The sequence below is a fragment of the Triturus cristatus genome, chromosome 4_1, assembly GCF_964204655.1.
Source record: "Triturus cristatus chromosome 4_1, aTriCri1.1, whole genome shotgun sequence".
Lineage (NCBI taxonomy): Eukaryota > Metazoa > Chordata > Amphibia > Caudata > Salamandridae > Triturus > Triturus cristatus.
The window spans coordinates 251,427,342-251,443,685 of record NC_140585.1 but is presented as its reverse complement, the minus strand read 5'-3'; the positions used below and the strand labels follow the sequence as shown (position 1 = coordinate 251,443,685).

The window sequence follows — 16,344 nt, the reverse complement described above, 5'->3', positions numbered from 1 at the left end:
AGATGGAAATACAAAGTGGAAAATGGTCGCTTAGTGCGATATCAGATACGATAAAAGTAGCAATATCACGAGCATGCCTATTTGTAATAAATGCAAAGTCAATCGTTGAGGTACAGCCTCGCCCATTTTAAGTTGGGGGAAGATGAAATGGTATTGGGCAAACCTCATTTATAAAGCCCAAATCAAATTGACCAATAAGTTCATTCATTTGTTCACCTAAAATAGAATAGTTAAAATGAGACAGAATCAAACCATCATCTCTACCAATACTACATCTATTATCTGCCATCATGTTACATAAAGAGCAATTAAAATCTCCCACAAGGAGTATAAGCATATTAAATCCTAGGATTTTTTCCTGTGAGAGAATTACTCTAGCCATTTTCTTACAAACATTAGTAACTTTCCCGGGAATAATATTATTATAAAAGTTAATTAAAACAATGGGAGTGGCGGAGTCCAAAATCATTGTTAAAACCTGGAAGTGGGGATCTTTAACTGGCTGCGTTATCTTGATTAGATACAATTTATTTGATATATAAATCGTCAGACCCCCCTTGGCTCTACCATGAAGGGTATCCACAGCCGAAGTATGGAACGTTTTGAACCCATTTAGATGTACCGGGTCTTTGCTCCATGTTTCTTGTAGACAAATAAGATCTTGTGATTTAATAAAGTCTTGCCAAAGTGGATTACCAATTTTAAATCTAATACCAGCAATGTTCCAAGAACAAATGCTACAGGGTAGAGATCCAAGTGGGGGACAAACAGTCGGAGCCATGGTGGAATCTACCACAGGGGATATGGGTCCATTCTCATACCTTTCCACTAATCCCATTTCCAGAGTAGCTGAGCATCCTACATTATCATCAGAGTCTGGTAGGCATTGGACTACCTCCGATTCAAACAAAATATTATTCTTGGGGTCACACCTAGGCTCTGTGGTAGTAGTAGGGGTAATATGAGAAGAATAAGTTTGCTGTCAATCATTATTATCTAAGCCACTTAAAATATCTAAATGATTAAATGTTGGTATGTTATATCTTTCTCCTTCAAGGAATCCCGGATTATAAAGTTGAGGGCCGCGGCCCCACAACCTTTCCTTACGTACAAAGGGATAAAAGAAGTCAAGGGGAACGATATTAACATAGTCAGCGGCTAAATGGCCAGTTTAACATTTTTCGAGGATGTGGTTAACCAGCAAAGGGGACCCGAACGATACGATCACACAGTCCCCTCTCAGCGATTTTGTAGACGAACTAAGCCAACGAACTCTTCTAGCCATCTTAAAGTTTGAAAAGAGAGCAGTATTCGACCCAAATTTAATAGACAAATAGTGGAGGGCTTTGTTCCTCAGAGTTGTCCAGTGTTCAAGAGTGTCTGGGGCAAGAGGTGGGACATTTGCTAGCACCACAGTATAGGGTCGGGCCTCAGGAGGTAAGTTCAACGTAGGTAAAGTAGATGTAATAATTTTTTCCCTGGAATCTGCAACAGATCTAACAGTAGATGAAACTATATTAGAAACTGGATTAGAGGGTCCTTGGCTAGTGGTTCCATCTGAACTAATAACACTGATACCAATAGACTCCTTCTGCTGACATCCACCAGACATCTCTGAAGTTTTCGCAAGATTGCTATGTGCATCAGATAAGGATAGTTGGGGTGCAACAGACTGTGAGGAAGAAAGTACGTTTACCTTTGGGACTTTTGAAACCCCTACCACGTGAGTTTCCATGTTATTGACCCTATCTTCGATATTTACTAATTTAGTCAAAATGGGTGCAATCAAAATAGCCAACATGTCCTCCATTTTTTTCCAAAAGTTCTCTCCTGTAGACAGATCACTCGTAGAATTGTTAGGAAGGGCAACTGAGGATATGTTCTTTTCCTTTTGTCCTTGTTCCACGTTGGTTTTAATGACAGATTTACAGGGTTTGGTAGTTCTCTTTTGTTTAGCATTTAATAACTGTGGCCCTTCCTTATTGCAATGTTTTAGCTTATTCCTCGCCTTCTGACCTCTAGTTCTCATTTGCGGCATATCAATGGAAATACTTTGCTCTGAGCCGATAGTAGAGGTTGGGCTTAAAGGTGGTTCTAAACCCATCTGTACTGAAGGGCCGTCATGCATAGATGAGATCTCAGGCGATTCATGAATAGAAAAAATAGCCGGGGACAAGGAGAGCCTAGGCAGCAAGTCTTCGGTTGACTGCTGTTGAGAAGTTGCTAAGTTCCCTGATTCTTGTCGTGCTCTCGATAATGGTAGGTCGATGAATGATGGTACTATTAGAGAGTCCTGTGACATAGTAGTATAGATCGATGCATTAATTACAGGTAGAGAAGGCGGCAGGCCAGCAGGAAGCGAAAGACGCCTTTCAGTACTCTCAATTGCCGATGCGACCGCCCCAATTGTCTTTTGAAGCATGCGATCAATAGCAGTCAAGGTTGGCAATGATGTGTTGTTTTGCCTCGTGTCGATATGGGCATGTGGGTCCTTATGCTTCCCCATAACCGTAATCATACACGGTGCAACAATAACAGACTTAGTTAACACGTTGTATGATATAAGACAAGAATACTACGTCTACACGGATAACATTTACAATGCACACGGTCCAGTACATAGACAATGTAATATTAAAAATATATAGATTTGGGGTAACTTGTACCAAGAGATGGGGTCCTGCCCGGCCTCTTTCGGCCCCTGACGGCCACAGACTGTCCCGCCCTTGTCCCGGGCTTCTTCTGGCGCCGCCCGCGCACGTCCCGCGACGCGGAGGAAGCCTAGCGCTTTTCTGCGCCTCCTGGCGCGACGGCGGGCGGAAGTGCCCCAGTGGCGCTTGGGAGGCTGGGAAATGTAATCCTTAGGGTGACAGGACGGCGGCAACAAAGATGATGGCGCTGGTGTCGGTGAGCGCTATTCGCGGGCCACGAGGTATGTACAACCTCCTTACACCTCCACTCACGACTGGTTCTGGTCCCCCGCTCCACCGAGGGAGCCTCGCGCTTTTCTGCGCCTCCTGGCGCGACGGCGGGCGGAAGTGCCCCAGTGGCGCTTGGGAGGCTGGGAAATGTAGTCCTTAGGGTGACAGGACGGCGGCAACAAAGCTGATGGCGCTGGTGTCGGTGAGCGCTATTCGCGGGCCACAAGGTATGTAAAACCTCCTTACACCTCCTCTCACGACTGGTTCTGGTCCCCCGCTCCACCGAGGGAGCCTCGCGCTTTTCTGCGCCTCCTGGTGCGACGGCGGGCGGAAGTGCCCCAGTGGCGCTTGGGAGGCTGGGAAATGTAGTCCTTAGGGTGACAGGACGGCGGCAACAAAGCTGATGGCGCTGGTGTCGGTGAGCGCTATTCGCGGGCCACGAGGTATGTACAACCTCCTTACACCTCCTCTCACGACTGGTTCTGGTCCCCCCTAAGCCGCCATAAGCTTGAGGGATCGCTCAGATTCACAGAGTGGCAGTCGAGCAGGCCTTCGGGTCCTGGTCCAGATCGAGGCACCAGAGACATATAAGGTGCTGATTCTTCACCAACATCTGTCGGTGACAGACGCCGCTATGCTTAAAAAGGGCCTTCTTTGATGACATTTCTGGCACACCAGGAGGTAAACCTCCAAAAGTCTGACAAAATGTCAAAAAAAAACCTAGTCAAAAAACGACTAAGGGAAAGCTCTTTCCGGATCAGCGCTGAATGGCGCGTAAAGAAATGAACTGACATGAGTGCACCTGGGTGGAGCCTATATAGGCACCTCTAACGTCACTTTTGGCTCAGACGACGCCAACACCACCACACGGAGCTGAACACCACCACCTACCGGCTTCTTTGGAACTATTGAGAAGAACGTGACCACAACAGAGGCAGTGGCTGACTCGATTGCTTGACAGATGTAGAGGGCAGGCAAATGTCAACAAAGGTAAGAGTTATAAAGAATTCAGAGTGGGAAAAAAATAGTTCAGTGCTGTAAGGAACTTTTCTGCAGGCTTTCAGTTACAGTACTTGCCTATGTTGTATAGGTTGTATAGTCAAGTGGGCACAAACATTCGCAATGAAAACTCACTAAAAAACAAAGCTAGGCTTTGGGAAGATCAGCTGCAGTGAACTGCCATTCAAATCTCACGTAGTCTGTAAAGTCAAATTAGAGGTGCATGTTAGCCCTCAAACAACCCACAGCCCAGTTAAGATGCAGTTGTGGCTAGAAGCGATGCATGAAGATGAAGAATAAAAGGGTACAGGGGTAGGAATGTGCATGCAGTTTGCTGGTGCCAGCCTTCTTTGATGCATAGTTTCTGGTCCTGACCTGCAGGTGGTTAAGTGCCCAAAAACTAGGAATAATAAGGAGACATATTATAGAACAGTATCAATGTGACAATATTCAATAAAAGGGTAAATTGATAGACTCGCTGTGCTTTGCAAGATAAACATAGGTGTCAGCCATCCTAGAATAAACTTCGTGTTTATACAGGGTCTGGATCATGGAGTTATCTGGGAAACAGAAAGATAATATGCCTTCATACATGCCATAGACATCTGAAATTCTTTGCCCCAAGATCGCTGTATATTTGTCGAGACATTCAGCACAACAGATGTCAACCCTTCTTTTGCCAAGTGAGGCAGCGGACTGTGTAAATCTGAGTGATGGTGAAGATCATTTGCAACTGCACCCTTAAATGGTCACAATGTCCACGAACCCTGGATTTTACTTTAGCGATGATCCTAGTGATAATCCTCTTGCTTCTAAAATTGATCTGACATGGTCAGATCAAAGTAAATTATAGCCACAACCAGCAAAATCGAACCTCAATTATACTCTGTTTTCATTCTGCACAGTAAACACTTCCAAAGCCAACCAAAGAGTGATTTTGCACTCCTCATCCTCTTTTGTCATCCCCACCCACCTTCCCTTTCCTTAGTCTAGCTGCATACAACGAAACCTTGCACAATCAGTCAACCCCATTTTCATCTGCGACCCATAAACAGCCCTATTTACTTAGTTTCTTTGTATTACAATTTAATTAATTGCCCTCTTTAATAGCCGGTCAATTGACTCAAAAATAGCAATACTTTAAACAAGTATAGTGAGGCAAGGAATGCTAAGTGACATTTTAAAAACACTATCTAAAATGAACATACCAGGAAAGGGTGCATAGGTATCCAACTGAGTCACTCCTTCTTCCATCAAACTCAGGATTAACTCCAACATTGGAGACTCATTGAGGAGATGATACATCAAAGTGAAGCCAGGGGGTTTGTAAGCAACTCTTTCTTCACCTAAGATTGAAAAGAATACAATTATGATATAAAATAGAGAGGTTTATGTCTGTTGAATTCTATACACTATCATGTATACTGATGAAGAAAGAGTTCCTTAACCGCAACAAGAGTTCTCCAACCAGCGTCCCCTGCAGATTCATAGATTTACAAAAAAATCCCACAATATTGGGAATAATGTTGGTTGATATGTTGTAACACACAGCAAAACAAACAAGGGCCTGCTTTACAATGCGATTTTTACTGCAAAATAAATGCTGCCTGTTTCTGAATGAGGAATGAAAATTGTGCTGTAAAGAAAGAAATCTAGCCAATACACTGAATTTCTACACTGAAGACATTATAGTGATACCATCAAAGAACATGAAGGAGTTTGAGCTACACGTTTTTGTAAACAAATATTTTTTAAAACACATACGTAGGAAAGTGTATTATTGGGTGATGGGTTTGCGAGACCTCATCACAATGTCTCAACCTCCATCAGGTCCAGATAGGTTCTTTACAAAATCTTTAGCTCAGCCCTCGGTAGCTGTGGCACAGAGTATTCAGGTATAGTCAAAGGAACAAGTGTAAAGCATTTATAATAACCAAAACAACAGGTAAGAAACAAGACACAAAAATTCAAAACTAATTTATAACAATAGAGTGTATTTTTATCTTAAACTAGACACCAAAACAACAATCTATCGAGAGGAATCAGAGATATAATTTTTCAAAGATATGTAAATACTTTACCTTCAATCTATTGGATGTAATAAATCATTACAAAGGTTAGTAACCAATGGGCTAAAACACCTATTAGAATCCTCTTGGACTAGTCACAACAGGCTGGGTCCAGTCACAGGGACTACTTGGGTCCAAAGGGACAGTATATCTGTTGCAGTCAGTCTTAGGCTCCTCAGTGCACTTTTCTCATTTAACACGGTCCCGCGAAGAAGTGGTCAGGATGCTGGGGATGACAGCAGCTCCCATTACAGCAGGTTCAGCAGTCGCTTACAGGTAAGCAAACCCTTTTCTTTAGGGAACCAGAGTCCAGTTCGACTTAGGGTCCCATGGGCTTGGGGACACCTCAGGAAGGTCCAGACTCAGTCGCTCAACAGGCACTTTGTTGTCCAGCGGCAGCCAAGCTTTGCAGACAGCTGGGCTCTTGACAAATGCAGGTCTCTAACGTTTGGTGGCGCTGAAGCTTAACAGGAGGCTAGACACTTTGTTCATGGAGTCACTTCTTCCGTCTTGGCAAAAGAGGAGCTTTTTTCCACAAGTGGGTACAGCAGGCACAATCCTATTTGCAGGTCACTTGAGTGCAGCAGGGACAGTCCTGTCTTTGGAGCAGCCTCTCTTTGCTCAGTCCAAAGAGCAGAAGGGCAGTCTTCCTCATGTCTTTTTCCAGCCCAGAAGGGATACGAGGACTCTGGTCAGGGGCTGCCACTCTTATGCCAACGTCTCAGTTTTGGGAAATGAAAGCCTTCCTTGTAAATGGGGCAATAATTCCTACAAAGCTACCCTTCCCACTTGTTATTACATGCTGGGGGTTTAGCCACAAAACAATCACAGGATATCCATCTATACCCTAAACTAAGAGTTTGCAAGCCTTCTTCCCCTGTGAGGAACCTTGGGCACATCTCTGGGGTGTACCCAGCATAATGGCTAATACTCCGGTAAACCGGTTTGGCAACTGGTTTTCTCCCTCTGGAGGAGATGCCAGCCTGCCTGCCTGCCTACACATTGGAGCATGCAGGTGATGGTGTGATTACCATTTATTTCCCTGAGGAAGTAGCCTCTTTGAAGCTGGGCAATATGTGTCTATGACACATCAGTCATTCTGCTGGAGGAGGTCACACCAACTCCCTTCTCTTTGGTTTCTGTTCTTGTGGGGTGGGAGGGTATAAGCAGGTTGTCTTCAGTGAGAATTGCAGTAAATAGTTAGGAAAGACTACCGAAGGTCTGGTCAAACAAGTGGTGACTTTCTAATGTCACCTTTCTATTAACAGTTACTTTTAATCCAGTCTCAGCAATGAGTTGGGTTTAATGTAATGAGTAACTTGAAACCTTAGAGTAATCTTTTTGGGAGTTCCAAATGGAAGTTGGCACCTAGCACAGTGCAATATTAGTCCTATAGATGTAGAAAAATTTCCAAATGACCTCGGAATTTGAGCATATCTTTTTCAATTTGTGCTTGGTTTACCAACTCGCTAGCTTGCTGGTAGACCTCCAATTTTTTGAAGTTATCATTTGTTGCCACCATAACATATTGCGAGGGCTACAGCGGTTTGTTCTTTCTTAGAAACTTCCATTTTACTAAGTCACTAAAAATAATTTTTCAGTTGTTAGAGTTAAATTCTAAGACTATCTTTATTCTTCTACTTATTTATTTTCACCACTGTGAAATTAATGATATTTGCAAAACAACTGAGTAAAATATGCTAGTGGGGTTTGAAACTGCCCACATTTCGTAGAGCATCAATCCAATATCTTAATTTTGCAAGGAGTCCAGTAAACTCACTGTATTATTTTTTGTTGAACCAAAACTATTGGCATGGGTACATTTTCATTTGGGGGGTAATTTAAGGATCTAAGCCAGTCTTTTTTTGGAAATAATAACAATATAAACTGATTGTTAGGTAGTTTGACCTCTCTAATCAAAGTGGCAAATATATTATTTACACAGTGACAGTTCCCCTCTGCAGGTCTAGGACTTCTAAATGCCTAAAGCATTTAATACCTAGCTGTCAGACGCAGTTCTGACTCTGTGCATGTTTTCCATGTCCTGGTAGTAACTGAATCAGTCCATGGATTAAAGCATTCCAATGCAATACTCAATGTACTAAATTATAAATAATTTTAGTAATCTGTATATTTACTTATGCACCACTTCCTCGATTTGCTTTGCTGATAACCTGCATTCCATTGTATATATAAAATGCTTCTCCCTAACCTGCTTTTATAAAGGCTGATAGTGCTGGGCAGCAGTCACTCACAGTTGCTATAAAGCTAGTCCCACTTCACATGCCATACCAGCAACACGCCTTTGCTTATAAGGTAAAAGCACTACAAAAGCAGAGACTTTGGACTCCACTTAATAATCTTAAAAAGCAAAACTGTAAATCCCAAAAAAGCAAAGAGCTACATGGTGATAGACTAAACATATCCCACATAAAAAGGTGCAACAAGGCGGCTTTAGACATGTCAGGCTCTCTGGTCCAGGTCTGAAAGCAGACAGACCAGCCTGGAGCAGAGGAAATCAAATGTCATCTTTACCCATGAAAGGCTGGCAGGACTTCTAACTAGTCACATACTACTTAGACGTCATTTAGAGAGAGTTCAACATAAGAATATCCCTTGAAGCAAATTCCAATAGCATATATATAAAAAAAGGAATGTAGGTCTAGATAAGAATAAGTCACATGTAATATGTGCCCCTGCGAGGCTGATGGGTCTGGTTCAGATTCAGTTGTGTGTCAGACAAGTGAATGAAAGAATAGCTACGCTGGGCATGTTTCAGGCTCGCATTTTAAAGAATGACAGAGCTTGCTCAGAACTAGACCTGTATGAGAGTTCCACATCAATGTGGTAGAGCTTTGGGGGACACATATTTCCAAGCCCTTCCATACATCTCACTGACTCTGCCCCAGCAAAAATGTCTTAAATGATTAACAAGCATGCCATAATTGACAAATGAAAAATAATCTTTACATTCATATATAGATATATTACTCCTAGTTTAAGAAAACTAGACGGATTGGAGACCTAAGGCCGTATTTTAAGTGTTTTCACATTTAAGCTCTGGATGGAGGACTTTTTAAACCCATGACTTCCTGTACGCGATTCCAGTAGACTTTTAAATCCTTGCAATGCAACCTTAACTGTCAAAAATAACAGACTAAGGGATGGGTGAAATGTATCTGCAGAGCATGCATGAAAAAAAGGGCAAAAGAACATCTTTTATTTACAGCACTTAGAAAAGACATAAGTGCGTCATGAAGCACACATTCTATAAAAAGTATTATAATTAATTAGAAAGCAACTATTATGGACTAGTCATTGTTTCATTAAACAAACAATTATTCAGCTCCAATTTGACCAAAGTTATAAATATTAGCTTTGAAAATAAACATGTTGAGGTAGGTCCGAATGATTCTGCCCAGATGCATAAGCCTAGGATAGACAAAACAAACATTGGCATAGCCAATAGGTCTCGCCTTTGGGACCTTATAAGTGTTTAGTTATCCAGCACAATATCCTTGAGGCAACAACATCAAGTGTTGCATGGCTAAACACTTATAAGGTCCCAAAGGCGAGACCTATTGGCTATGCCAATGCTTGTTTTGAGTGAGTGGCTCGTGCAGGTATGCCACTGTGAGATAGAGATGCTGCGAGTGCTTCTACAGGAGCCCCTGTGACATTGCGCCTCTTCAAAATGTATCTTAGGTCTGGTGTAATACTTCTAGCTCCTATTCCTTTCTTCTCGCACCCAATGCATCCTTAAATGTCCCATGTACCACCGGGGTTGACACTCCTATTACCCCTGCCCTCCAGTGACACTTTACCTGTCACAGGTGGTGGTGGTGGTGGACGTGGTGGTGGTGGTGGACGTGGTGGAAGTGGTGGACGTGGTGGAAGTGGTGGACGTCGTGGACGTCGTGGACGTGGTGGACGTGGTGGACGTCGTGGACGTGGTGGACGTCGTGGACGTGGTGGACGTGGACGTGGTGGACGTCGTGGACGTGGTGGACGTGGACGTGGTGGACGTGGACGTGGTGGACGTGGACGTGGTGGCGGTGGATATGGTGGTGGCTATCATGGCGGTGGACATGGCGGTGGACATGGTGGTGGACGTGGTGGTGAAGGTGGACGTGGTGGTGAAGGTGGACGTGGTGGTGAAGGTGGACATGGTGGTGAAGGTGGACGTGGTGGTGAAGGTGGACGTGGTGGTGAAGGTGGACGTGGTGGTGAAGGTGGACGTGGTGGTGAAGGTGGACGTGGTGGTGGTGGGTGACTATTGGGTAGGAGGGTGCTGGCAGAATGCAGATGGTGAGGAGGATCTCGAAGGGGGCACATGGGAGAGCAGAAAAAGGCCGAATATTAGATACAACAAGCCCTCAGCTGCAAAAGAAGGCGAGGTTGTTTTGAAAAGTGCCTCGTACTGAAAAGAAAAAGAGAAGCACTCATGAAACGGGTGCAGCAAGAGTATTAAAAAGCACGGTGTGCTGCGCTGGAACTGCTTGGCGGCACATCAAAAAAAATAATGAAAAGTGGACTCTCGAAAGAAGTTCTTGGCGGCACATGAAAATAATGAACTAGCGTGAGGGAGCGTGTCGCGGCCCCGAGGCCGCGAAAGAGCAGGCAAATGCACTTGTTCTTGTGCTGGCATCCGCTTTGCAGGAGCGAGCAGCAGCGGCGCGAGAGCCATATGTTTTCAATTATCACGCGAGCCGCTGCTCCCTCCTAGAAGGTGGATGCCAGCACAAGTACGAGTGTGCTTGAAAAGGAGCAGACCGATGGCTAAAGGACCTCCTAGAGCGGCGCATGCGCCCTGCCTAGGCGAGACCTAAAAAGGACTAACCAGAAGACTAGGAAGAGCATATTTGAAGATCATACTTTTTCCAGTGGTATAAAGATTTAAAAAATAGGATCTCAGCTTATCCTTCAGCATTGTTATGTGCCCAAGTTAGACCCATGTAACAACGCTGCACATTTTCTTACATTGTCCTCTTTTCTGCAAAATAACATGATTGCTGTGGCCCTTTGCAAATATTTGTGTGCGTGACAATGTTGGATTAGTTTCTCTGAAACGGATTTGCTTATACATCTGGCCTCGCACACAACATTATCATGATGCCTCGAACACAGAGAACAAGGCAGTTACGCACTATGTACAAATGTCGGTCTATCTTCATCAATCGGACGACAGGGCTATCTACATATCCATAACAATGCCAATTACAGTGTACATCGCAAGGATGCTTTTATTATAAATAAAGAAGCATATACGTGCAGAGGCTTTGCCAAGCAACTACCTGACATGTCCGTGAGGGTCGTCCAATCCATGATCAAGACAGAGTCCTACATTCTTTCCTGCCAGGTAATGTGGTTGGATCATCTCGTGGTGGGATTACTACCTCTTATTATATGCCCGCATATACAGTCTTAGCACAATGATGGAACTGTATCTGCGATTTACCTTTTGGGTGTTTGTAATCACCTTCATCTGCTTCAGTCTACTCATTATTGCAGGACATGTCTTCTATACAAGAAAAAATTTGGTTCAATAAACATATTGACAATGTCCTATTGTGTATTCTCTGTATATTTCTCTGAGAACGAGAGAGCACGAGTGAGTGAGCGGAAGGGTTCTGATCTGTTACCACAATCCCAGAGGGATCATGGTTGTCATAATCAGTGGTTGCCAGAAACCCTTTGCTCCCTGTTTGTGTTAGGGGGGCGTACAGTGGTACTGTGAGCTAGCTGGTCTATAGGCCAATATCTGCTACAGGCCTGTTCGAAATCACTCTAGGCACCTCACCAAAAGGTTATTGTTTACAAACGTGCAGATCCTATGGATTAGTGGGAATTACATGACAGCATAAAATGCATAGTTATGAAATTTGAGGTTGTTATCCTACTAACAGGGGAGAAGTGAAGATGAATATACATAAAGATACATATCTCCTGTGATGTTTCAGATATTTCAAGTTTCACATTAGAACACCAAGAGTTGGTTACACAGGAAAACAGACAACCTATAGCCTGTCACTGTTATTATTAGATGCAGGTCCTTCAGGGCAAGTTACCAAGATTGAAGTGTAGTTCCTATTTCCCTTATAGGCTCTGCGCATTGGAATAATATACACTATAGTTTTTGCATAGGACTAATGTCAGTATGCTCCTATCCAGTACATTAAACTTAATTACTTGTGCGCCAGCTAACTCCGAGGTCACTAGAAACTTCTCGAAAGAATACGAAGGGATTCGTTTCTGACAACCGCATAAACATGACAACTTTGTTTCCCTTAGAATCGGAACGCGTCTCAGAATCGTGGAAACAATAGATAACAGTTTCACTCAATGGTGCATGCTTAGTTTCTCCAGAGTTACACAGAAATAGAAAGACGGGCATTTCAATAAAAGGGTTTATTGAACAGTCTTGATTCTCGTGTGAGAGATATGAACTGTTACAATCATTAGACAGTAAGCAAGATATAATACGCACAGCGTAAGCACTAAGAAGAAATAATACTGCAAGAGCATGGTCTTTTAGCTATGACATATAATCATATATACATACATAAATAACACAGGCTAAGAAGTGAATACTCGTCTGATGATTCTAAAATAGTCCTACCCCGGTGTACCTAACCCAAGTGTAGTGCGAGGTAAAAGTAGGTGCTGTTTTCTATAGTATGGTATATACTAAGTTTAGTATGCCAAGAGTCCCTCTAGGTTCTAGTCTGCTCCATACCTTTAAAATGAGCGAGGTGGGAATCTCTATCCGGGTCACAAACTAACACCCCGCGAAGGGAGTCAGAACACTGGAAGCTGGATTCTCTGAGAGCAGGGATGACAGCGTCTGGTCAGTGCGTCAGGCTGGTATATGGTCTCTTCCAAACTTGCCGTGGCGAGCCGTGCAGTTAAGTCATGCTGAGTCGTGCTGTGGTTTGCCAGGGTAAGGGAAGGCATATTTATACCTGGAAGGTGCTTAGAAATGCTAGCATTGACGTAAAGTCGGGCAGAGAAAGACGTCATGGATGGACCCCTAAGGAATAGTAGTTCATGCATAATAGTTGAGTTCTTGGAGAAATCAATAATCCTAGCTAGGAAAAGTCCTGTTCGGCTTAAGGGTCTGGTTTCTAAGAACTCATTGTGACGTGGGATGGACTGATGTAGGTGACCATGCCTGTATTTGGTTAGCATTGCTAATGCCTAAATAAGGACTGGGATTCTATGCCTAAATAAGGGCAATGCGAATTGTGCCTATATAAGGACATGATTCAGGGAAACCTATATACGGGATGCTAAATCGAAACACAACAAGATATCCCTCATTTCCTTGAGATTCTACTTCGCCCAGCAGGGGGTCATTGCACTGCAGATGTGACGAACCAGAGTGGGGTAGTCTGGGGCCTATTTTACCTCTTTGCCCATTCCGCTTTATCTTTTGCTACTTTTGAGTAACATATTTTTTTGTTACATGTGGTCCCTGCTGGAGGCAGTTAGAGAAGAAGCATGCACAGCTGCAGTTGGTGCTCTTTGATAAGATCTAGTCAATGCCTTAACTGTTTTACTTGAAAGGATGAGATTTGCATAATATCTGTTAAGATGCTCAGTCACCTTTCCTTTTGACGGTATCCTTTACTTCGACCCTGTACAGCACTCAGGAGCCTTTTGGCTAGGTTTCCTCTGTAGAAATGTCACACAGATAATAAATACATCTGGATTAGTAAAAAATAGCCCCTATCAATATTTACTTTTCTTCCCCCCCCCCTTTATACATGGTCGTCTTCTTTGTTCTCCTAACAGCATTTTACACCACGTCTTTTTATCATCATTCCATCAAAAGCCTGGCCAAATGCGTCTAATCCTTACACCAGAGCATTCAACTCACAGCCGCTGAGGTTTTCAAGATCGGCTGCCATGTTTATCAGAGTCCATCCTTCCAGAATTAACCAACTTCAAGATTTTGCCCTATTGCAAGAAGGTGCCCCGTTTTTGTCATGATCCCCCCCACTTTTTGCATGGTACTGATGCAATTTTGATGGAAGGTACACTGGGTTCCTGCTAACCAGGTTCCCAGTGCCAGTGCTCTTTCCCTAAAACAAGGTAAAATGTTCAATTGACAACCAATTGGCAAGGAGCTTAGCAGCCTCGTAAGTCACTAGTAAGGAATATGCTACTTACCAGTATGCATCTGTTCTTGGCATGTAGAGCTGCAGATCTATACACTGTGCATAGCTCGCCATCTGGTGTTGGGCCCGGATGTCTGCAGTTTGTTTTTCCTCCTGGAAAGTATTTGGAAGTCACGAGTTCGGTGACTCCTCCCTTGGTTTGTATTGCGCATGGGCTTCGGCTCCATCCTCAGATTGTTTTTCGCCAGCAGGGAAAGATGGAGCGTAGTGGTAACAGTAAAGAAACCCATGTGTGTTGTATCTAAATAAGATAAGACTGGAACGGATACAGGTAGCCGGGGAGGTGGGTGGGCGTGTATAGATCTGCAGCTCTACATGCCAAGAACAGATGCATACTGGTAAGTAGCATATTCCGTTCGAGGCATATGAGCTGCAGATTATACACTGTGCATAGATTATATAGCAGTACCCAACCCTAGCAGCGACCACCGGTATCCGTTGCAGTAGTTTGGAACAGTGTTTTGAGTACAGCCTGGCCCACAGTAGCTTGTTGCTTGGTTTGCACATCTACACAGTAATGTTTTGTGAAAGTGTGCGGTGTTGACCATGTGGCTGCTTTGCATATGTCATCTAGTGGTATGTTTCCTAGAAAAGCCATAGAAGCCCCTATCTTTCTTGTAGAGTGGGCTTTAGGAGGAACCGATAGCGTTCGTTTTGCTTTGTGGTAGCAAATCTGTATGCATTTTACAATCCACCTAGCTATCCCTGATTTAGAAATAGGGTTGCCCTTATGTGGTGGAGAGAAGGAGACAAATAGCTGTTTGGTTTTCCTGAAAGGTTGTGTGCATTGGATGTAGTAAAGTAAAGCCCTATTTACATTCAGTGTGTGTAACGCTCTTTCCGCAACAGTTTGAGGTTGTGAGAAAAAGACTGGTAATTCTACTGACTGGTTTAAATGGAATGGAGAAATGACTTTGGGTAAAAACTTTGGGTTGGTGCGGAGTACAACCTTGTTCTGATGCATTTGGAGAAAAGGTTCCTGTATAGTGAGTGCTTGTATTTCACTAACCCTTCTGAGGGAAGTGATGGCCACTAGAAAAGCGTTTTCCATGTGAGAAATTGGAGCTCACATTTATGTAATGGTTCGAAAGGGGGTCCCATTAACCGTGTGAGAACTATATTCAAATTCCAGACCGGTGAGGGTGGAACTCTGGGTGGAATTACTCTTTTGAGGCCTTCCATGGAGGCCTTGATGGCAGGCACGCTGAAGAGTGATAGGTGCTGCCTGTTCTGTAAGTAAGCAGCAATGGCAGCGAGATGTAACCTAATGGAAGTATATGCTAGGTTACACCTTTGTAGGTGGAGTAAATAACATATGATGTGCTGTATGGACACATTTAAAGGATTGATTGTGTTGTTGTGGCAGTAAACAACAAATCTTTTCCACTTTGCCGCATAGCATGCCCTAGTAGTAGGGCGTCTAGCTTCCCTGATAATGTTCATGCAATCAGGGGGAAGGTTAAGGTATCCAAATTCTAGGACCTCAGGAGCCAGATCGCAAGGTTGAGTTGAGCTGGGTCCGGGTGCCTGATCTCTCCATGGTTCTGGGTTAGGAGGCATGGTGAGGTGTGCAGCTTTTGGTGTGGTACTACTGAGAGTTCCAGCAGTGTGGTGTACCACGGTTGTCTGGCCCATGTTGGAGCTACTAGGATCAGTGTTAGGGAATGCTGTTGTAGCTTTCGCACCACTAATGGAATTAGTGGGAGAGGTGGAAAAGCGTATGCAAATTTGTTTGACCAGTTCATCCATATCGCATTGCCTTTGGACAATGGGTGTGGATATCAGGCGGCGAAGCTTGGGCATTTTTTGTTTTCGTGGGTGGCGAATACATCTATGTGTGGATGCCCCCACTTCTGAAAGAACGGGTGAAGAACTTGTGGTTGAAGTTCCCACTCGTGGATCTGCTGCGTCTGTCTGCTGAGCAGATCTGCCACGGTGTTTTGGACTCCTGGGACGTGTTGGGCCAGGAGAAAGATTTTTTGTGGAATTTCCCATCTCCACATGCTCTGTGCTAGCTGAGAGAGCTGTGGAGAGTGTGGGCCCCCCTGCTTTTGAATGTAGTACATGGCAGTCATGTTGTCTGTGCGAATGAGGACTGCCTTGCCTGAAATCTGCGTCTGGAAGGATTTTAGGGCGAGGAAGATTGCTAGTAACTCCAGATGGTTGATGTGGAGT

General features: G+C 43.9%; 1 protein-coding gene across 1 annotated transcript in view; it reads right to left on the bottom strand.

Annotated features, from left to right (window-relative positions):
- NUP205 (nucleoporin 205) overlaps nucleotides 1–16,344 on the bottom strand; it is an 839,084-nt gene that overhangs the window by 532,973 nt on the left and 289,767 nt on the right. Inside the window, exon 17 of the mRNA XM_085651995.1 lies at nucleotides 5,129–5,266. Within this exon, the coding sequence (XP_085508121.1) occupies nucleotides 5,129–5,266 (138 nt within the window). The remainder of the gene's footprint in view (nucleotides 1–5,128; nucleotides 5,267–16,344) is intronic.